Source organism: Gopherus flavomarginatus, chromosome 4 (genome assembly GCF_025201925.1).
Source record: "Gopherus flavomarginatus isolate rGopFla2 chromosome 4, rGopFla2.mat.asm, whole genome shotgun sequence".
Lineage (NCBI taxonomy): Eukaryota > Metazoa > Chordata > Testudines > Testudinidae > Gopherus > Gopherus flavomarginatus.
In genome coordinates, this window is record NC_066620.1 from 175,263,733 (window position 1) to 175,288,306 (window position 24,574).

The following is a 24,574-nucleotide window of genomic DNA, read 5'->3' on the forward strand; positions in this document are numbered from 1 at the left end:
ATTCACAGTCTTTGTTCAATCCTGAGCTGATGGTGTCAAATTTGCAGATGAACTGAAGCTCAGCAGTTTCTCTTTGAAGTCTGGTCCTGAAGTTTTTTTGCTGCAGGATGGCCACCTTAAGGTCTGCTATAGTGTGGCCAGGGAGGTTGAAGTGCTCTCCTACAGGTTTTTGTATATTGCCATTCCTAATGTCTGATTTGTGTCCATTTATCCTTTTTCGTAGAGACTGTCCAGTTTGGCCGATGTACATAGCAGAGGGGCATTGCCAGTAACTGCACACCACACCATAATAACTCTAGCTCAGGAACCAATCCATGCAACAAACCTCGATGCCAACTCTGCCCACATATCTACACCAGCGACACCATCACAGGACCTAACCAGATCAGCCACACCATCACTGGTTCATTCACCTGCACATCCACCAATGTAATATACGCCATCATATGCCAGCAATGCCCCTCTGCTATGTACATCGGCCAAACTGGACAGTCTCTACGAAAAAGGATAAATGGACACAAATCAGACATTAGGAATGGCAATATACAAAAACCTGTAGGAGAGCACTTCAACCTCCCTGGCCACACTATAGCAGACCTTAAGGTGGCCATCCTGCAGCAAAAAAACTTCAGGACCAGACTTCAAAGAGAAACTGCTGAGCTTCAGTTCATCTGCAAATTTGACACCATCAGCTCAGGATTGAACAAAGACTGTGAATGGCTTGCCAATTACAGAACCAGTTTCTCCTCTCTTGGTTTTCACACCTCAACTGCTAGAACAGGGCCTCATCCTCCCTGATTGAACTGACCTCGTTATCTCTAGCTTGCTTGCTAGCACACATATATATACCTGCCCCTGGATATTTCCATTACATGCATCTGAGGAAGTGGGTATTCACCCACGAAAGCTCATGCTCCAAAACGTCTGTTAGTCTATAAGGTGCCACAGGATTCTTTGCTGCTTTTACAGATCCAGACTAACACGGCTACCCTCTGATACTTGATTTTGTTGTGTGAGGGATAGTTTTTAATAGATTCATACTAATAGATATATGAAGTATAATGGGTCTGACTGGGAAGTTTGTTCTCGTTATATCATCATTACCTATAAAACATAATTCTTTCTTAACATAGTTTTGATTACTTGTTAAATTAAAACAATTTACAAAAAAAGTATTATTCTCATTTGCTCATTTGACACAATTCCACACATTCCCTATTTTCAGTCCTCTGTAACAACTAGAATTCAGTTTTCGTTCTCCCTGGCCCACTAATGATGTGTTTCTCATTTTGTTAAGACAGTTGGAGGATATTTGCTTTCAAAAACCATGTTATTTTTATACAGGGACACCAGGTTTCTTGCCCCCCGAGATTAAACCAATCATCTCCATAGGAGAGTTACATAAAATGTCAGTTATAGCATATTTTTCATACTTGGTCACAAAATATAATCTTACAAAATGACAGAAGTCTGTTTCTACATGAATGCCCTCAAACTCTTTGAAGATGTATTTGGAGTTGAAACTGTGACATGCAAACTGAGGTACAAGGTTTAGGTTTCCTAGTTCATAAGGCTATCTGATATAACCACTAACAGTTGGGAAAAGTGTTTGCTGTGCTGCATGCCTGCCAATGCTGAGGCTAGAGATAGGACTAACCTATGTTCATTTAATACAGGAATGACTAGCAGAGAATGATTGCATACTTAACCACCTTTCATGAATCTGAACTCAGTATGCTTGGAAGCACTGTGGCCTACTGGATATGACACTAGACTGGGACATAAGAGACTTAGATTTTATAGTTAGTTAGGACCTTCTGTGTGATCTAGGGCAAATCACTTTGCAAACAGACAAAGATTTGAAGGGGCAAAAAGGCACAGAAAATGTAAAGTGATTTGCCTCAGATTACCCAATAGGTCAGAACTGAGGAAAGAGAGGACTTAGAAAGGAGGAAGAAAAAAACCTGACCTTTCCTTAGTTTTAATTATTTTGATGCGTCTGTAGACGTTCAGAATTATATATTATCTGAAATTCTTGGTCACAGTTACATTGGAGTTCTAACATTTTCTGAAAGTTACATTATTATTCTATTTATACACTAATTTGGTATGTTCCTTTTCAGATTTCAGACGGAAGTTAATTATGATACTTTGGAAGTTAGAGATGGGCCAGCAAACTCATCACCATTAATTGGAGAATACCATGGTACACAAGCACCACAGTTCCTTATTAGTACTGGCAATTACATGTATCTGCTGTTCACTACAGACAATAGTCGTTCCAGTGTTGGCTTTCTAATTCACTATGAGAGTAAGTCTGAGATTTCTCTGATAGATTTTTATTTAAAATATTAAAAATAATAGGACAATTATATACAAATTATCATAAATATGTTTGCCTAAGATCAAATGATGTTTACTCCATATCTATCTTAGGAACAGATTCTGAAACCTATAATCATGTCGAAAGATTTTACTCAGTGTCATGGAGTAAGGTGCTAAGCAGCAAGAATAAGGTGTCAGAATCTGGCCCTTGGATTATAAACTCTTAGAGACAGGGATAGTCTCTTAATTTATGTGTGATATATAAGTACTGTGTCTAGCACAATAGGGCCATGATCCCTGATTGGGCCCTCTAAGCAATACTACAGTGCAAATAAATAAATGTTCTCTTCTGTGAATCCCACAAATAACTGTAATGATGTGATTTTTAGGAATTGTCTATAGAGCTTTGTATAAGAGTATAATTTTAGGCACCTAGGTTTGAAAAATGCTGTCCTACATAGTTACATACATGCAGTGTATTTACACATGTGTGTATTTTGTGCACATGTAGGCCAACACTTTCTAACCTAAAAATGACAGGGCAGACAGAGGTAGCAATGTGCCTGTAATGCAAAGTTTTATTGACATTACTGAAATCAATTGAATGTTTAAGCAGTAAGATCTTATCTAGCATGAGAATATCAAAATCTGTCCAATAATAATAATAATTAATCTTTACACTAAACACAGAACAGGACTGAAGTACTGGAAAAGCCTGAGTATTCATGGGATAAGACAATACTAAAATTCCTGTCTCCTGGTAATGGCAGTTCAGCTTCTGTGGTACTTTCTGTAGGAACAGAGCTTTATCCTAATATCCTTGGTCAAAATGTCCCCTCTTCTACTCTTGAGCACTGTGCTGTATTCCAGTTGACTTCAGTACTCCACTCCAGAGCTGACTCTGTTCTTAGGGCTTGTCTCCATGGCACAGTCCGGAGTCAGAGGGGTGTGATTTGTAGAGCGCTCTAAAGTGTTGTGGTTTACATGCCCCATATAACATAGGACTACGTTAAGGTGAACTCGGTACCTTTTAGTTTGCACCCTCAGGGTCTAAACTGGGCAGTTAAAGTCAAGACCTACATAGTCTGGTCTGCAGTGCCGTGTAGACAAGCCTTAAGGTATTGTGTGTGTGTGTGTGTTGTTATTTTCATCAATCAGTATTGTCTGGAAACCTCTCTGTAATCTATAGGAAATCTAGAGCCACAGTGTGTCAGGGTTGTATGCCATAGTGTACATCTCATAGCTCCATCCATACTGACAGGGTGCTTCTGAACACTCATTTCTGATTCAGATATGGAGAGGAGTGAGTTTGAAACTAGTGGCAGTGATTGAGTGGGTCATGGTATTTAGAAGGGGAGTAAAAACACCAGATTGGTGGTGGCATGCTGGAGAACAGCAGATATGTGTTTTTTATGGAGAGAATCAGGTCAGGTTGCTGAGTGGGAAACGGGAGGGGGAGCAGCTACAGCTGCTTGTGAGACAGTGAAGAACAAAAGGGTTTGAGCTCAATGACTGACTGTAGGATTTGGCCAGTGGTGGTAAGAGACTTGAAATCAGGCTGTTATGAAGATCAGAGTTGAGGAGCTCCAATAGCTCTGCAAACTCTTTAAATTCAAGGTTGTGAAATGTCAACAATAGCACTTGAAAAGCCAAGAGAAGTTCTGATATCAAAATGAATCTGCCTTCAATAAAGTAAAATACTATTTCTATTTATTAGAACAATTTCTGAAAAGCTTTTAAAACCACATTGGTTTTCTGTATTGGGGGTATTTTAGCTAGAAAAGAAACATTTAATGTAGAACATTATAAAAATACACTTTAGCATTTCCATATTTTTTCTGTATGTCTCTGTAGCATATATCTGACTCTTCCTGCATCTACAATAACCATTTTATCTCTGTTCCTTAATTAGACTGGAAAAACTAGTGCCCATTCTAGCATTTTAGTAATTCTTTCATATTGTCGATTTTTTGGTCTTTTTCTCTTTCTACACAGGAAGTACAGTACTGCAACAGCGCTCGAGCTCATTGTATTCTTATATAGGTACAGTGCCTGGTATATTCCTAGGTAATAATGGAATACTTTGGCTTAGCAAAAATATACCAAATCTGATTAATGTTGAATCAATCTAAGTTAGATATAAGCAAGGGGGAAATCATAGTGTTTTGCTCTTTTTATGATAATGTAGATCACTGGAAAGATATTAAGTTTATAAATAAATATTATATTTTTACTGTTACACAAAAAGCTTTGAAGAATAGTATTCCTTGTGGGTGGATGAATGGGGGCTATATAGATTTACAAAGACACAATATGAAGATAATAAAGCACTGATTTTCAATAGGTATGCAAAGTATGAAATCTATTTCTATTACAGTTGTCACTCTTTAAAATATTCATTGTGGTTTAATGCAAATTTTGAACTGTATTTGCACTTTTCTCTGAACTTAGAATAAGAAATACTACAAATATTGTAATAGACTGAACTACTGCAATAAATGGCCAGCTTTTAATAACAATATGACACCCCTCAGGGTACAATCCGGGGTAGAGTCTGCATCCTTTTTTCTGATACATTTCTCACCACTTTAGTTCATGTCTTTGTCTCCTCATAATTGGATTAAAGTAATATGCTCAATGAGGGATACCTTAAATTCTTTCAGAAACTGAAGCTTGTGTAAAATGCAGCAACCTGCTTTTTGCCATCTTGTTGAGTGTTTCACCATAAGCATATTAAAACAGTGTTTCTTGATTTCTAGTGGCTAACTGTACATTTCCAGATGGAATTTAAGATGTTTAAGGTGTTGCTATGGACCTTAAAATCCCGAAATGGCTTTGAATCTACCTACCTGAGGACTTGGGAACATTATAACAATACCATACTGTTATATGGGTATAACTCCCCACGTGGGCTTTCTTATTCTGGATTTAGAATGCCTTTTTTAATTTAGTTTGTCACTTTGGAAGTTTTTTTTTTAAATCTTATTCTGGAATAGGTGCTTCCTCATGAGAAGTTACACTAGTATTAATACACTGGTAAAACGCTCCCTTATAGACAAGCCCTGAGAGATTTCTTCTTGGCCCTGCCATGTGCTGCAGGTGTGATCTGCAGTGTGCTCAGGCTCAATGTCCCTCAGTATAAAAGAGAGACGGCTTCTGTGGAGGGTTGGGGCCCTATAAGGGCCCCTTTCCTTGGAATGTGCTTTCCTTCTTGGTCTGAAATAGCTTGAAACCATTGACTTGCAGAACGTAGTGGAAGGACCATATGTTTAAGAAGGCAGTGGAAGAACTAAACACAGCTTGAGATGTTGTTTTGTAGAGGAAAAGTGAGGGACTTCTTTCATTGTATTCAAGTTCGAAGCTTATTTGGTTATTGTTGTAATTTCTGAGATTGGTGTTTCCTTCCATACTAAAACACATTAATTTATTGTATTTGTAACCATGTCAGAAGTTCACATAGGTGTGTCTCTTTTTTAAAAAAAATGAAAACAAAAAATAATTAAGAAATAAAATTTGGGACCTACTCTGTCCTGGATCATTACATAATTTTGACCAGCTTTATTTTTAATATGAATATTTTGATATCCTCTCTTTCAGTTATAAAAAATTAATTATTGACCACAGGTAGCATCCATTTTTCAAAGCTGTTTCTTGAAGTGGTCTGCAAAAATTGGTACAGTGAAATATAAGTGCACAGGGACCTAACAAGCTGGGCTAGGTCTTTTGTGAGTTCAAAATTATACAGGGCTAATAAATGATCCTAGTCTTCTTTTATATAAAATTCCCATAGATAGCATTTGAACAAAGATGTTCTTTTGATATCAAAAGCAGCAGAACTCCAACTTGCAAAGTTTTTCATATGGGCTCCTTTTAAGCACAGATTAGAGCCATAAATGAAGCATTTTTTTCTTCCTTTAAAGGTCACCTGCAAACAAAACAGGTTTGCTTTTAGTTGTATGAAGTAGGTATGAACACTTATTTTTCCTTCTCCCATAGCTATCTATACCTATCTAGCTAGCTAGCTAGATATCTATAAAACTTCAGAAATATCAGGAATATCAAATCTGTTTTCCTTGTTTTTGCTGGAGGACCAAATACTTGGAGTGAGACTTTCTCAGCCCAGCATGTTAAATCTTTCAGAAAGATTTGTTTTCCTCCTAACAATTTGCTAGGCATTTGAGTTAAATGTGCATTAACAAAAATATGCAAAACACAATTTTTAAAAGTTTTACCAAAACTCCTTTCCCTTCTCACTTGTCCATGTGCCACTCTTAGTATATTTGATGTGATAATACCACCAGCTGTCCATATTTTTCAGAGCAGGGCTCCCATTGGTGAACCTTATCAGGTTTAGAGATGTGTGCAGGAGGCAATGGATGAGGAGAGAAGAAAGAAGTATAGGTTTAGGGACTGGTTGGTAATGCATGTCTGCAGTCTGCAGTCAGAAATGCCAGCCATCTATCCAAAGAACTACAGACTATCAGAAACAGATCTAGAGAGAGGTAGGGAACAAGTTTGCAGATCAAGGGTCTCTTACGCCTGGCCTATATCCATTCCTCACGGCAATCAGGGGCTGGCTGGATTCTCTGTATAAGGCATAGAGCCAGAGACGTACTGCAGAAGATCTTGAACACGTGGCATACACAGTATATTGGTCAGCTTTTCTTGGCGTATGTGAAAAAGAGTATGGCAAAGGAGGAGGATATTTTTTTCCTATTGAATTGTAATATTTCAAAAGTGGTTTGGGTCCAGGGTATCACAATACCAGGTGTGTAATATTTTCAGTTCCTGTCAACTGCTGCAAGAAAGTGTCAGGGCTAAATTTAAAAACAAAACAAAAAGGAGAGTAATTGTTTTTCTTCTGGAAATGTTAGTAAGTATTTTATCCAGAAATGTCAGGGGAAATTCAGTTGTTTTCCTAAACAATATTTGTAGTAAATATGAAGACTGAACTCAATCATTAAACTGTGAAATTTAGGGATCTTAATACTGTTTAAGTGAAAAATTAAATGTGTCCTTTAGTAAGTTGCTGCTGATGCCACCATAATATTAGTTAAAGTAAAATATCAGAAAAAAAGCCTTAAATAAAAATGTGAGTCTTTAAGACTGAATATATCAAAAACTACTTCAGATCTGTAGATAATTCATTAAGTCCATGTCTTTAATATCTGCAATCTGGCCTTTTGTTGTCATTTATTAATATGATTTATGGAAAATTAATGAAATGCCTTGTAGATCAACTACTATGTATCTTCAACCAAAATATTAGTACAATGTCTGTATGTTTCTTAGGTAAAACTACTGCTAAATAATTCAACATTTTCAGGAACAAGTGATGTGCATTTCTGTGATCTTTAAAACCTCTTGCCCCACTATCCCCTCTTGGGTCTCTCAGTTGCCCCTTGGTAAATTGACCACTTTTGCAACTCACCCTTCTTTGGGCTGGATCCCTCCCTCCTAACCTATTCAGACCAAAAGAAAGGTAGGTGCTGATGTCCATTGACTCTCGTGACTTGTAGCCCTCTGCTCAGGTTCCCTGGAAGGATATTTCTTCTTGGAGAGAGAATACAGAGTAATTCTCTAAGACAAATCAACAGTTCTTTTTTCTTTTCTTTTCTTTTTTTTTTAAGTGCATGGGTGTTTATTTTTTCTTGTTTGCTTGTGTCCCCCCCCCCCCGCATTTAAAAGTTCAGAAGCTGTTTTTTATTAGGGTTTTATCAATTCCTTTGTCCTAGGAGTATATATAACAGTTTCTAGATGTCCTGATTACCTGCCCCCACACCATGCATGCAACTCAAGATCACTTGAACACATTCTGAGAAACTCCAGGCTGGACAGTCAAATGTGAGTGGCAGCAGCTCCTCCATTTTTGAGGTGCACAGACCCATGAATCTTGGGTATGTTCACACAGCAAAAAGAAAAAAAAAATGAGGGGCAGGGACTCAGAGCCAAAACCTCTACCCTGCTGATTTTAGCCCTACAGTGTGAGCCCAAGTCATTTGACCCAGACTCTGAGACTTACTTCCATGGTTTTGTTTTGTTTTTTTGCTGTGTAAAGATGCCCTTAATGGTTTGTATTCATTGTCCTGACTGACTTGGAGTGGAAGTTCACAGAGAGATTTCCTCCTGCTCAGTTATGTTGTTTTTTCCCAGAGACATACACTCCTATACATTCCCTGGTGTGCTAAAATATACTTGAGACATGGGACACAGAAATAATATTTTGGTTATGCATACAAACAGTAATTAATAAGCATCTCATATTATCATATGTAACAAATGTTCTGGCTGATCCATCTGAATTCTTTAAGGAAACCAATATTTCCATGACTGAGTAGGAAATGAAAGTGTTTGTAGCACTCATATTCTAATTAGGAGAAAATATAGCTCAAACAAGGATAATCCATTTCTAAGCATCAGCCTATATGACAGTGGCTAATCTTTGCAGAAAATCTTCAGTGGGACCCTGTAAAAATCTAGCATAATTAGCGTTATGACTTCCCTTAAATGAAATGAAATGTTTTTAGGAATAAAAACTATGAGGACATCTTTTTATTCACAGTAGCAAATGAACAGCATTTACAAAAATTACAAATTTGATAAGGGTGACAAACATCATTAACATCCTTCAGATACCCCAAGGTCAGTTTCAGAAATGGTAACTTAAAACTAAAGAGCTCCTTATCTCCTTTTAATTTATAAAAGAGAGAATTCTTGTGGACAATCCAGATACAGGGCCAGATTTTCAGCTATAGTGATGGATTGCACAGCACAAATCTGGGAAGTCGAGTAAAAGTGGCATAAATTCCACCTTCATACTTCTCCAATCTTGGACCCATTGCACAGGCTGGGCTTCAAGCATCAGTTAGAGCCTCTGCTGCTCCTGGGTGGCCGGAAGTAGAGTGGAGGGAAAGAGGCACCATGCTACAGTCACTGCCTTTCTGGGGGAAAAGAGCAGCTCCCCACCACCACCACTCCAAGCGAGGTAGGAGGGGCCATCGGGGCAGAGTCAGGGAGGGTTGTAGTGTGCCTAGAGCCCCAGAGTGACCTAATCTGGCCCAGAATGTAAGGATTCATTGATTGTTAGCTCCTCTAAATTCCCATATGACGTGAAAGTGGTTGTTATTAACAAGACATGATCACACCACAGTAGAACCTGAAAGATACAAATCAGTTACGGACTTACCAGTCAACTGGACACCATGTGGACCTGGACGTAATCATTCAGGCATCAGGGAGACAAAACAAAACAACCCCCGCCCCCAGCCAAACTCCAACAAATACTGTATTGCCTCAGGGCTTCAGCTACAAAGGAAGAGAGGGGTTGGGGCTGAAGCCACGGTGGGGGGCGGGGAGAGATCAGGGGTCCGGGCAGGGGCTTAGGGCTTCTGACCCTCAGGAGCACTGGGGCTCAGGGCTTTAGACCCCGGGGGTAGCGCTGGGACTTGGGGCTTCAGCCCCGTGGCTCGGTTCCTGGCTTCAGCCCCGCAGGAACTCAGAGCTATAGCTATGGGGGGAGCACCGGTTTCAGCCACAGCACTCCCCCCATAGCTAAACCCCTGAGCCATGGCACTTCCCCCTTCCCTGCAGCTGAAACTGGGAGTGGAGCCCCGGGGAGTCCTGAGCCCCTGCGCCCCTCACGGGGCAGAAGCTGGGAATGGAGTTGTGGGGCTAAAGCCCCAAGCCCCAGCACTCCCCCAGGTCTAAAATCCTGAGCCCTGGTGCTCTCGTGGGGCAGAAGTCCGAGCTCCCCTCCCCTTCCACGATCGAAGCTCTGACTTCCCCCCTGCTGCAGCTACTGTCCCAACCCCAACAAGGCTGAAGTCTGTAACATCTTGTTCAGAGTTATGGACAACCTCCATTCCTAGTGTGTCAGTAACTCTGAGGTCTGCTATGTTGTTATATGCTCATTACAGTTAAACCTTGAGTATCCAGATCCCTGTTATTAAACATGTATTACATTGGATACAGTTTCTCCTGTGAATCCAAAATACATATCACAACTAATTGTATTAATCAAAAATCAGTTATCTAAATATTTTGGATACTGCCCCAGATATGTAGATAATTAGTTTGCCAGCATGTAATTTTACAATACAGTAATTCAACTAACAATTAAATGATTAAGAGATTGAATGTAAACAAAATATTTGTGATAGAGCTAATATGGAAAAAAATGTAAGGTGATTCCATGTTAGGATTCCCCTAGATTTCAGTATTTATATCATAAATTGTTTTTCATGCCCAGTGTAAATAGACATCAGTGAAAAATTTCAAATCTGCAGGCTTTTTTTCCCCTCACATACTTAGAGAGTTACAAATTTTTAGAGTTTCTTCAAGAAGTTTTCCATTTTTGTGTGTGCTTGTTTCTTTTTTTATTTACCTAATTCTGCTCTTGTGATTTAATATCAGATATTGTAAAGAACAAGTTTACTCTAATATAAGGTAAATAGATACAGGTCACGTGGGAAGGGCAGTATTAGGAAGATTTTATTTGTCCTTTGCCTATTTTCAGGAAAAAAATAATAACTTCAGTCTCCAAAACTGTCATCCCATGACCTTTCTGGAGTATTAAATTCACTAAAAACATAACAAACAAAGTTCACTCTAATACACACACTCACACCAGTTTAATAAGTTCAGTGTGTAATATTAAAATGCCTTTGTATGCTGCCTTTCATATTATAACAACAAATTCTTGTTTCCACTTTAGAGCTCAAATGATTAAACACATTACTAAAATAATTAATTTTAGTTCCAAGTCATTAAAGAATGTTTAATTGAATCAATAATGAAGAATCTCTATAGCCAACACAACAAAAAAGTTGAAAAATATGTCTAAATGCCAGCATCTACACAGCTCTTTAAAATACCATACCAAAGCTTGAGTTCTAAAGATCACTGTCTGTGTTTTGCAGTAATACTTAACCATTAACTAAAATCCCATATGTTTTGGGGGAGATATTGGTGTTTCAACAAACATCAGCATTTTTTGAGAAATGGAAACTAAGTTATAAATGTTAATGTCTGGGAAGCTAAAAAAATATTGTGCTTTTAAAAACCTAGGCAAGAGAGGAGATTATTTTATGGATAATCAAGATCCCCATATTCAGAGTTTAAATGGATTCTTTTAAAAATACCTTGTGAATAGCTTGCCATTCCTCATCTTGCACCTCTTCGGATAGATCTATATCTTTGTCCATTCCTCTTCCTGCTTTTGTTTTTCGACCTTCACCAAAGATAGTCTCTTTCAGAAAGAAAGCACAATTAAGTTAAGTTAGCCATATCATTATAAAATCCTAGTGGAGACAAGACATAGAGTAACTTTACCTCAGTGTAGATAGTGGAGGTAAACCCTGGACATTCTCCCCTGCCCCGCCCCCACAAACACACTTCCCCCTGTATTTACGTCAATATAGTACACTGAGATTAAATACCCTCTTCTTTGTCTCTATTAAGATTTTTACAGCAAAATATCTATTTCAAATTAGTTATCTTGTTTTTCAAACAGTTTTTTCCTAGTGAAGACAAACCCAGTGGCCCTTTTGTAAGACAAAAGGAAGCCTACTTGAATTTAGATATCAGCAATTTTATTCCATCAGCATAAAGGATCAAGTGTGTTCTTCTTAATGACACATCCATTTTCAATACACTTGTGTTGTACCACTAGCCAGTAAGTATTCCAGTCAGTTTATTTGACACTGGATTGGGTAGATCTTAGTCAATGTTTACCTCATATGTGTTGACTCTCTCTTCCTCCCCAAAATCCATTTCAAATATGATTTAATGCAATAGGTGTTTGTTTAATATTTTTCACCACTACAGTATTTGCTGAGATTATGGGTGAAGTCATGAGTCCAAAGAAGGCAATGGGACTTTGCCAGGATTTCACCCAAGAGTATAATATCCAGCAGTAACTTAGCTTGCTAAAACTACAAAACCATTTAAGTTCATGTGGCAGTGTGTGTTTTAGTTATTTGAATTGTGTGTTCAAAAGAATGGAGTTTCTATTACGTTCACAGTCAACTGTTAAATATATATAGAGAGTTAAACTACTCTTTTCAGACCTTGAATCCACAGTGCATTGCTCTGATACCAGTGTCTAATAAGATATATCAACTTACTACTAAGTAAGATATATTAACTTACTACTAAGATATATAAACTTATTACTGCTTTTGTTTAGTCCATTAGCTCAAGTGGCAGAGGTCTAACCCTGCTGGTGAACTATGTGGGTGTGCTTATGATGCTACAATATGATAGAATTTTTGGTTCTTTCAGTTTGCTTTTTAGAAGACCTTTGAAATTAAACACAGAAAATAAAAACTATGTAAGAAGAACATTGCCCAGTTGGAAAAGGCAAGCACTGAAAAGATAAGGAATGCTACAATTATGGTTGCCTGTGCAACCTTAATTTGGCCCCCTTTGTATGGATGCATTATGATACAGACTTTAATTATATGATCACATTCTATTTTTTCAACAGGCAACCTTAATTTTGGCATTTTCTAACTTTTGAGTGCTTGAATTTGCAACTTAATGTTGTAATTGTTGTTAATTTTCTGTTATTAGCAGTGTCTGATTTTAAAGCTCACTGAATTCAGAGGAAAGACTCCCATTGAGCCTAATAGGCTGTGGATTAAGCCCAAGTCAGATGGGAATTTGGAGTTTCTAGATCTACAAGAAAACAATGTAAATGTTTTGGTGGAATTAGAGTGGGGGTGGAGGAGGAGAGAGGCCAGTGAAATAGTAGAGTAAAGGAAATAAAAATTTTGAGATAAGAAAAAAAAAATGACAGACGTTATTCTGACCTTCTCACTAGACCTGTTTTGCTGTGCTCATTCAGACTTTTAGCTTATACTCCTTTTGCTCTGGGTTTCTTTTTGACAGTACGGAATAAAAATACATTTTAAAGCTTTAATCTTTTGATACTCCAGTTGGCCTTGGCCCTTTTTTTGTTTTGTTTTAAGTCTCAGAAATGAAACACTGTCTTTGGCTTGAGACGTTGACTGCATCTATAAGAGATTCGGGTGCCACATCACAGACCAGAAGTCATTTCCAAATATTCTATTTGGAATACAGGATGTTTCTTCATCTTCTGTTACCCTTCTCTTTCTGGGTTTTTTTTTAATAGTAATTTCACTAAATTTGTATATTTCAGGTGTTACACTGGAATCAGATTCCTGCCTTGACCCAGGGATTCCTGTGAATGGCCATCGTCATGGTAATAACTTCAGTGTCCGATCTGTAGTAACTTTTAGCTGTGAGCCAGGATATACACTGAGTGATGAGGAGCCACTCGTATGTGAAAGAAACCATCAGTGGAATCATGCATTACCCAGCTGTGATGGTAGGTGTCCTATGCTTTAAATGACGACAATGTAAAAATCCAAGGAAGTGACTCTCTTCTGATTAATAACTAACCATGTCATTACTACTGCTACCCTCCCTTCCATCACACCAGAGTCCAAATCTTTTTAAAATGATTCTATTCATAATCAAAGCAATACTTAATACGTCTAGATTGCCTTTCAAGTAAGGAACTTAATGGTATTTACAAATAGTTTAATTTACAAATTGTAATCAATTAATGAATTACATCCCTGTGAGTTAGGTAAGTATTATCTTCATTTTACAGATGTGTGTGCTCTGAAATGCAGGCAGATTTTGTGACATGTTGAAGCAAAAATTCTGGGAATGGAAAGAAGGGGCGAAATACTGATCCCATGGAAGTCCATTGACTTCAGTTGATCCAGGATTTGAACCCAGAGTCCTGACGCCAAGTTCTGTGCTCTAATTAACACCACTTCCTTGCTATAATGTCACAAAAATAAGTTGACCAAGTTTTTGAGACTCTATACTCAACTCAGTGGCATTTCTTTGTCTATTACTTGATAAATTATGACTGCTATATCTGATCAATTCCAAAATTCCAGGAAATATATTAGTCATCAGTGGGCAGAACCATATGAATAGAGGTCAAAAATCAGAAAACCATAAGGGTAAAAGTTGGTGTGACATTAAGCCCCTGGCATCTGCTTAGCAGACCCTTTCCCTTCAATCAGGTCTGAACTGTGTATAGATCAAAGAACCGATTGATGGTGGCATAAGAACGCTCACATCTCAACACAGTGCATTGTCTCAATACAGTTTAAAGTGTTAATAGCCTGAATGAATGAAAGAAAAAAAGAAAAATAATGATGGGGGGAGAGGGGAATGAGGGGGCACACAGAGCCCTTGGCATGGAGGGCACAATGGGAGACCCTGATATTGGGGGAGGTGAAAATGGGGGTAATCAGAGACACAAAGAGCCCCTGGTGGGGGAGAATGGCGAACCCTGGCATGGGGAGAGCAGGGGAAGGGAGGAATGAAGGGCACACGCTCTCCGATGGAGGGAAAATGGGAAGGATGCTGGCATAGGGGAAGGGAAGAATGGGGGACATACAGAGGCCCTGGCATGTGGGGGGAGCAGAAGAGGAATTTGATGGGGGACCCAAAAATAGTGGGAGTGGGTGGATGGCACACCAGGAGCCATGGAGGAGAATGGAGGGATGCAAAGAGTCTCTGGAGCGTGCAATGAGCTCAGCCAACAGAAGCAACAACATGAGCATTCCCATATTTTAGTATATTATGTTTTTTTTCTACTTGATTTCTGTCCGAGCTGAAATGGTTGAGTCGAATTTTAAAATACAAACTTATCACTATGTGCAGGCTCTCAGATACTATGATCGAGGATATATATTAAATACCTAGATAACACTAAGAATAAAAACTTGCATTATAAAGCATAACTGGGAGGGGGAAAACATATTAACTATGTAGACTTGGTATATGATTGATCTAGAAATGAAAGAGCTCACTGATGGTTCAGCTTTTCACTGCCTTATGGATTAATGCAATATGTGTACAGGAATATCTAATTTATGTTCAGTTTGTGGTACTGTGTGAAGTGCCGCCAAACGCATTCTCACTGAGGGTCTTATCCTACTCCAAAATATATATTGCATGGTACACAGCTGCCAAACTTGTAAAATCAATGGCGAAAGGTATGAACATGGAGGGGAGAAATGTCTCTTCATCAAGATGGTCCATCTTGGAAAGGTTGAGGTGTGGTGACAACACAGTATTTTATCAATGTGTGTAGCTACGCTACACTGGAACGCTGTTTGAAAACTGGAAACAAAGTTTTCAGACTGGAGGCCAGTGAATATTATAGAATTATGTCAACATATATTCGAGTAAAAAAAGATAATTTGCTTTTCCTTCATTTGCACCTCTTCTGTGTTTTTCCCTCTCTCCCCCTAGATGTTCTAGTTATCAATTATTGAGAGAAAGAGAGGAAATTTTAAGTAAATTGCATACAGTAATTCAAATTTTTAAGCTAAATGGATATGTATGTACTTGTCGAGGTTCCTTCCCCACTCTGAACTTTAGGGTACTGATGTGGGGACCTGCAAGAGAAGCTCTAAGCTCAATTAATAGCTTAGATCTGGTCTGGCTACCACCATTCACAAGCACTACTTTCCTTCCCTGGGTAGCCTTGAGAGACTTCACCAATTTCCTGGTGAACACAGATCCAAACCCCTTGGATCTTAAAACAAGGAGAAATTAACCATCCCCCCTCGTTTCTCCCACCAACTCCTGGTGGATCCAGATCCAGCCCCCTTGGATTTAAAAACAAGGAAAAATCAATCGGGTATTAAGAAAAAGTCTTTTAATTAAAGAAAAGAAAGGTAAAAGAAAACCCTCTGGGAGAGATTAGCATACCAGCTACTCTCACAGACAACAGATTCAAAACACAGAGGATGTTCCCCTGGGCAAAAATCTACTACACACAAGAATACCCAATTTGATAAAATCAGCAAAGAATACTGTGGCACCTTATAGACTAACAGACGTTTTGAAGCATGAGATTTCGTGAGTGAATACCCACTTCGTCAGATGCATTCACCCACGAAAGCTCATGCTTCAAAACGTCTGTTAGTCTATAAGGTGCCACAGGATTCTTTGCTGCTTTTACAGATCCAGACTAACACATCTGCCCCTCTGATACTTGGCACCAATTTGATAATTCCTTTAATTTGCACCAAGACAAGTACAAAAGAAAAAAAACATAAACCTATTTATTCCTTTCTAAAACTTACTACTCTGATAAGAGGCTGGTTCCTTGATCTTTTTTTCTCTGGCTGAAACCGAAACTGACTAAACAAAGGAAAACTTCCCTCCTTCCTTTTGAAACATCTTCTTCCCCCATTGGTTCCTCTGGTCAGGTGTCAGCTAGGCTAGGTGAACTTGTTAACCCTTTACACGTAAAAGAGGCATTAACCCTTAACTATCTGTTTATGACAGTACTCAAGCAACCTGATTCATCCTATCTGGAAAAGAAAACCTGCAACCTAGATTTCCAAAGAAAACTAATCAACACAGCTCACATTTTGATTTTAGAATACAGAATATGCTCAATACTGAAGCTGCTCATGAGCAATCTACAGAATAAGTATTCTTTGCAGAAATTACTCCTTGAATAATTTTGAACAGCTCATGGACAGTTTGTGAATGAAAAGAGAGAGAAAAGATATTGAAGCAATTATTAACTGACTTATTCACTGAGCTCTAGTGAAATCACAATTCAGACGTGTTTCCTACTGAACCATATTTTAGCATAGTTTGCCAAGCTACCATGGACAACATAAAATCATGTTCAAAGACTGTAATAAAATTCGTTTTCAGAATAGCAGCCATGTTAGCAGCAGTGGCTCCAGGCACCAGTGCTCCAACCACATTCCTGGGGCGGCAAGCCATGAGGGGCACCCTGACCGTCCCTGTGAGGGCAGCAGTAAGGCAGCCTTTGGCAGCTTGCCTGAGGGGAGTCTGCCGGTCCCATGGATTCGGTGGCAATTCGGTGGCAGGTACGCCAAAGCCGTGGGACCAGCGGACCTCCCACAGGCAAGCCACTGAATCCTTGGGACTGGGGACCTCCCACAGGCAAGCCACCGAAGGCTGCCTGACTGCTGTGCTTGGGGCAGCAAAAAAGCCAGAGCCACCCCTGCGTGTTAGTCTGTATCCGCAAAAAGAACAGGAGTACTTGTGGCATCTTAGAGACTAACAAATTTATGTGAGCATAAGATTTCGTGGGCTACAGCCCACTTCATCGGATGCACAGAATGGAACATATAGTAAGGAGATAGATATACATATTCTCTGTATGTGTATATATAATCCTTACTATATGTTCCATTCTCTAACACTTCCTTATTTACTTTCTCTGCACCTGTCATGAATTTATAGACCTGTATTATATCCCTCCTTAATTTTCTTTGTTACAAGCTAAAAGTCCCAATCTTATTAATATCTCCTCATACAGAAGCCGTTCCGTACCCCATTTAGAATCTTGATTGTCAAGTGGCCCCACTGGTTCTTTAGTAGGCTTCTTGCTTTTGATGTACTTACAAAATTTTTTTGCTATTATTTTTTGCTTCTTTGGCTAGCTGTTTTTCACATTTTTTTTTGTTTTATTTGTCCTTCCTAATTATGTTTTTACACTTCGCTTGCCAGAATTTATGTTCCTTTCTATTTTCCTCACTAGAATTTAACTTCTACTTTTTAAAGGATAACTTTTTCCTCTCACTTCTTCTTATACTTCGTTGTTTAGCCATGGTGGCACTTTTTTGGTTCTCTTACTATGTTTTTGAAATTTGGGGTACCTATTGAAGTTGAGCCTCTATTATGGTGTCTTTAAAAATTTTCCATGCAGCATGCAGTGATTTCACTTTTGGCACTGTACCTTTTAATTTCTGTTTAACTTATTTCCTCATTTTTGTGTAGGTTTTTGTGTGTGGGTGGTGGGTGGGGATGGCCACATTACTCATAAATAGGAAATTACTTTAGTAAGAGTTTTGTTTGGTCACTAGCTTTGACAATCAGCCAGGGTTTTTTTTAATTGACTAAAAATAAATTCAACACCCAAGTTTGAACAGTTTGGCTTGAATAATATGAATAGTATATACTATTTAGGTCAATTAAAATATACACTTAATATATAGACTAAAATTGTCATCATGGCCTTGTGGGGTATGCAAATCCCATAAGATTGCAATATGCAGAGTTCACTTTTTTTTCAGTTAAAGTTTGTCCTTGTGTCCAAGATCCAGCATCCATACTATATACTAGGGAATTGTAGAGACCTTCTGAAGCAGGGCAGAAGAAAAGCTAAGGTAAATGAGCACCACATCACTTTTCTTTTGTTTTTCATTCCATCGCACTCGCATGCACGCCTTGGGATGTCGTATATCTCTTAGACTCTTGAACTCCCATCTACAACTCCATTTTAATTGGACAGAGAACAAGTCCTGGGATGGTATTTTTTTTTAAAGGGCCTAAGGTTAATCTGTCAGCTAAGAAAGAATACAATAAATATGTTTAGTGGTTATTGACATCACTCGCATGAAGACAATCTGTCACTCCAAGTCTGGAAAACTGGCACATCGAGGTAACAACATAGAACTGATTGCAATCAGCAAAAGGTAGCCACATCAAAGAGATTAGTGATATTGCTGTCTGAGGATTCTTCCACAATATATGTTTTAATTGGAAAATGCCAATTTGTCATAAGAGTGTTCATGGAAAAGGGTTGTTTTCAACAAATTACTTGTTCTGAATTTTTTTTTTATAATTTTGGTTAAATTGGCCCATTTTGACTTCCTAAAAAAAGTGAGTTTCAGTTCAAAACTACTTTTTATTTTTAAAATTAAGTTAATTCAAGATAAAGATTTGTGTAGAAAATTTATTTTCATTCCCCCAGTTTTTAAATGTTTCAAAATGATTTACATAAAATGTTTTTAGTGACCTTATCTGAAATATTTTCAGATTTTCAGTTTGCAAATTTTTTTTTGAGATTTTAACTGTTCATCTCAATTCGGGATGGGAAAATTTTACAAAATCTCAAGAATTCTTGCAGGATAGGAGAACTGCTTCCTGCCCAACTCTATCTATTGATGATTTCATAGACATCAGATTGCAACTTCAGGTAGGGAATAAACAGAAGAAAAGTCTAATGGAAAAGTTCATTACCCTGTTTCGTGGCAATCTCCTTTGTAATATAAAACAGAGTATAAAAAAAACTACATGTACTGGGACCCAGTAGTCAAATATCCCTCTAAATAATATAGTTGGCAGAAATGCTTTATGTAGTTTTCAGTTGTGGTTCCATAGTTAAGGATGAGTTGAAATTTTGCACTTATATCTAGTTTCTAGTCAGAGGGGAGGGAGAATGTGTGTGTATGAGTGTGCATGTGGGCACATATATAATATACCAAAACAATTTCACTGTTACCACATATTTATAAATATAAGAATTGTCACTTCTTCATATCTAAACTCCTTTTCCTGTTTAAATGGAGTCAGATGTGCCCACAATTCTGGTCCATGCCATGGGTTCATAAATATATAAATTATGTTTATAGAATTATTCAAAAACTTCTGCAGCATCTCAGAATAATTGAGGAGAATTAAAAATGGCATTTCAGCTATAATGCTACAGTGTTTTGAGCACACTATCACTGCAAATTTATTGTACATATTAATCTAGCTGCTTCTCTATGTCTACTACATTTAGTTCAGTTTTAACAGATAGAAAACAAAAAGCAAACTAGTACTTCATCATATTATTTGTTAAATATGTAGTTTTTTTAAATTTTAAAATAAAGCAAGAAAGAGAGAGACATCAGAGGCAACCACAGTGTAATTATGAGATCGGTGAGCAATTTACCTGTATATAAATACAAATCTTAAATGACACTTAATGTGCCATTCAAATTTAAGAAGCCTGCTTTAACAAATGTTAGTATTCATGTTTTCTAGTCTAGTTTTTTGCCTTGGAGAATATTCAACTACAAATAACTTAGTGACGATGGCACTATTTACATTTCTGGAAAAAATGGAAAAATCTCCATACCTATCTTTTTTTTCTGCAGCACGTGGAGAGAAAAGGTGTAAAGGCATATTATTTTTCTGAAAAAAGGTGTAAAAGTTTTAATGTGATGCAAACTGCCTGATGTACTCTTCCCTTTAAGTTATCCATTACAACTGTATGTGAAAAGTTTCATACTCTGAAGTAGGTCATGCTGAAGATAAGGTCCAGCCTATTTCTCATTGGTTCCTGTCACAGTATGGTGCACCTGTTGTTTGGGATTCTTGTGCATTTTTGTTTCACTTGATACTTTACTCCGCCTATATTAAGAGATAACAGTCATATTTGTTATCCTACAGTACAGTATTTATCCTTGTCTTTATCACTGTTCTACTTAACTGTGCTCTCTAAAATGTAAAACCCATATCTTCAATTTGCATTTTCTTACAATCCATTCCATGCCCAAACACTCATGCTAAGACACCTCTCCCAGAAGGGTTACCAAAGAAACCAGTCACTCTCTGGTAACTTTGTGTCTTAATGCAAACATGCATGTATTAAATCTGTGGATATTCTACTGTGCATTGAGAAGTAACTATCTTAAAATAAATCATAATTTTTCTCTGGGTCACTGTACAGATAAATTTATCAAGCAAAAATGTCCAATAACAATATCTGAGTTTTAGTCTCTCAGCAGAGAGCCCAATATAATGAATTTCTTTCTTCCTTGTTAAGCTCTATGTGGTGGCTATATTCATGGGAAGAGTGGAACCATTCTGTCGCCGGGTTTTCCTGATTTTTATCCAAACTCGTTAAACTGCACTTGGATTATTGAAGTGTCACATGGCAAAGGTAAGAATATAATATGAATTGAAAATGTACAGAACAATATATTACTAAAGAAATCTCTGCTTCAGACAGAATTAAATTGAATTTTTTTAATCTGTGGAAGAAGGAAATCCATAATTAATTTCCCCAAATAAATACTTTTAGATATAATGGCCTTACTTTTGTTCTCTTAAAACGTTTGAAAAGAGGAATAAAAAAAGTTTCCTTTTAAGAGTGACAGACCTGAAACACGCTGTTGGTATTAGTCTTGTCAGATATTTGTCGTTTATTCATGTTGTAATTTATTTTGAAGGAAGATAGAGATGCAGCAGGAAGAGGAAAAAGATTAAAATAACACCTGTGGCTAATTAAGAGCACAATTAAAATATACATTTTGGGTAAAGTGTAGCAAGGTCCTACAGTCAAATTGATGGCATTTCTCTGTTTGTAACTTTTGAATGCTACATGCTTGAAACATTCACCAACGTGTTGCAATATAGGGATTGTGGACTCTTTTAGGCTGCAGTCAGTAATGTAAAACATTTCTTTCTCTCTGTATCAAATACCGGCATGCAATAACAGTATTGTAGTTAACAAATTAGTTCTGTGTTTTGCAACAATAATTTGGTATGTTGATACGCACTTAAGCAAGTATAGCGTTCTATCCAGCAAAGAGACTGTGTGTGTATATTAAACCACAAAACCCTGGAGGAGGTATAGTGGGGGTCTGTTACAGATCACCAAATCAAATTAAAAATAGGATGATTTACTCCGTAAGCACCTGTCAGTAATCTGTAGAAAGAAAGTTTGTGTTCAAGGGGACTTCATCTGGGAGTCCTGCTGCAAGTCTCACTCAGCCAGTACTGAGTAAACCATTGTTAAAGTTTCTAAAAATTAAAAGTGATAATTTCACAACATAACGGAACTATTTTGGACTTCATTATAATGAATAAAGGTAAAGTAATCACTGGAATGAAAGGTGATGTTTACCTAAGACAGTGTTTCCCAAAGTTTTTAGGAAGGCAACCCACCAAATCTGCCATTTGTCTTTTTTTGCGACTCACCATTACATATATGAACCCTCTGCTCTGGCATCATAATCCTAAAATGGGTGAGTGAGATGGGTGGTTTGGAGACTGAGCCTGTCTCACACTCACTTTGCAGACTCTTGTCTTGCAGTACTGAGCCTAGCTTGCTGCTCTGTTCATTGCAACTCCCTCCAGGCCCTTCCCTCCACACTACGCTGAGAGAAGTGTATGTTTGCCTAGGACAGGGCCCAGTGTTGGGTTAATCAAGCCCTTGTCATGGCGCTCCATCTAGAAGCTTCCTGAAATCCACTGGTGGGTTGGGATACATCATTTGCAAGAGGCTCCAGGTCATTCTCTTCTTTATGTTTCATCTCATGGAGATTCAGTCCTGCCTGGAATATCATGCGAGCTGAAGGCTTCTACCTCAGGCTGCTCTCCCAGCTGGCATCACCATGAGGTCGCACCTACCCCAGCCTACCCCATGCTCCCATGGCTCATGAAGCCTGGTCAGTAGTCAGGAGCAGTTCAACTATAGGCTGAGCAAGTGCAGAATGGTGGTAGAATGTGCCTTTGGACGTTTAAAAGCTCATTGGCACTGTTGGTCAGACCTCAGCACAACCAACATTCCCATTGTTAATGCTGCTTGCTTTGTGCTCCATAATATCTGTGAGAGTAAGGGGGAGACATTTATGGCGGGGTGGGAAGTTGAGGCAAATCACCTGGCATCCCATTTTGAGCAGCCAGACACTAGGGCAATTAGAAGAGCACAGCAAGATGCGCTGCGCATCAGAGAGGCTTTGAAAACCAGTTTCATGACTGGCCAGGCTTCAGTGTGACAGTTGTGTGTGTTTCTCCCTGATGCAAACCCATCCCGTTTGTTGATTTTAATTCCCTGTAAGCCAACCACCCTGCCCCCTTTGAAATAAAGTAATTATTGTTTTGAAACCATGCATTCTTTCTTTATTAATTTTTTAAAAATGAGATAACGGACAAGGTAGCCCGGGTTGGGTGAGAGAGGAGGGAAGGACAATGCCACATTGCTTCTTGTAGCCACACTACAAATCAAAACTATTTGAATGACAGCCTTCTGTTGCTTGGGCCATCCTCTGGAGTGGAGTGGCTGGGTGCCCAGGGCCTCTCCCTTCCTCACCCCTGCGTTCTTGGGCGTCTGGGTGAGGCGGCTATGGAACATGGGGAGGAGGGGAGGCGGTTATACAGCGGATGCAGCGAAGTCTGTTCTCTTGTTGACTTCCCCCTGGTCCTGAACTTGATCATGCAGGACCACAGCTGCCTCCAGCATCCCAGTATAGTGTCTCTCCACCTCATGGCGTGGAACTCCATGGCTATATCCCTTGGAGCTCACATGCTTCAACCCTGTTAGAGAAGTTCTCCTTGGCAGCAGGAAGCCATCCACTAGGGCCACTTATTTGGCTAAATGGAAGAGATTCTCTATTTGGTCATTACAAAAGGACACTCCATCTTTACAGTCATCAATTCCCTTTATTTTGGATTATTTACTACACTTGAAACAGCAAGGTCTTTCTGTGTCATTAACAAAGGTGCAACTGGCCACTATCTCAGCTTTCCATCCCAGTTCAGCCAGTTACTTGGTTTCTCCTAACTCATGGTTGGCCGCTTCCTCAAAGGACTAGGTAGACTGTACCCTCAAGTAAGACAGCCAGTCCCCGCACGGGATCGCAGCCTGGTGCTCTCAAGACTGATGGGCCCTCTCTTGAAGCCCCTAGCAACATCCTTTCTTCTCTACCTTTCCTGGAAAGTAGTGTTCTTGGTGGCTATAATGTCAGCCATGAGGCTGCTTGAGCTTAAGGCCTTGACTTCTGAGCCCCTATATACTGTTTTCTAATATGACAAGGTGCAGTTGCGGCCACACCCAGACTTTCTCCCAAAGGTAGTTTCGCAATTCCACATGAACCCAGACACATTTTTTTTCCAGTGTTTTTTCCTAAGCATCACACTAGCAACAGGGAGTGAAGGCTCCACTCTCTGGATGTCAGGTGAGTGTTAGCCTTTTACACTGAAAGAACAAAACCATTTCAGAAATCAACATAACCCTTCCTTGTGATTGCAGACCGGATGAAGGGGCTTCCAGTTTTGTCCCAAATAGTCTCTTCATGGATCACGAGCTGTATCAAGGCATGCTACAACCTAGCAAATATACCTACACCTGCACAGACGGCATGCTTCACAAGGGTTCAGACATCCTTGGCAGCATTCCTGGTGCAAGTCCCCATTCAAGATATCTGCAGGGCAGCAATGTGGTCATCAGTCCACACCTTTACATCACAGTATCCCATTATGCAGCAGGCCAGAGACGATGCCGCATTTAGCAGAGCGGTGCTGCAATCTGTGACCGGTTGAACTCTGACCCCTCCTTCTAAGAGATGCTTGGGAGTCACTACTTGGAATTGACACGTTCAAGCATTTGAAGAAGAAGAAACAGTTACCTAATTTCTTGTAACTGTTC

The 24,574-nt window shown here is 38.8% G+C and overlaps 1 protein-coding gene across 3 annotated transcripts in view; it reads left to right on the forward strand.

The window, feature by feature from the left end:
* CSMD1 (CUB and Sushi multiple domains 1) overlaps positions 1-24,574 on the forward strand; it is a 1,994,958-nt gene that overhangs the window by 1,468,375 nt on the left and 502,009 nt on the right. For all 3 annotated transcript variants that reach the window (XM_050950505.1, XM_050950506.1, XM_050950507.1), the window contains exons 17-19: positions 2,124-2,311; positions 13,487-13,675; positions 20,969-21,085. In XM_050950505.1, coding sequence (XP_050806462.1) covers positions 2,124-2,311; positions 13,487-13,675; positions 20,969-21,085 — 494 coding nt within the window. The remainder of the gene's footprint in view (positions 1-2,123; positions 2,312-13,486; positions 13,676-20,968; positions 21,086-24,574) is intronic.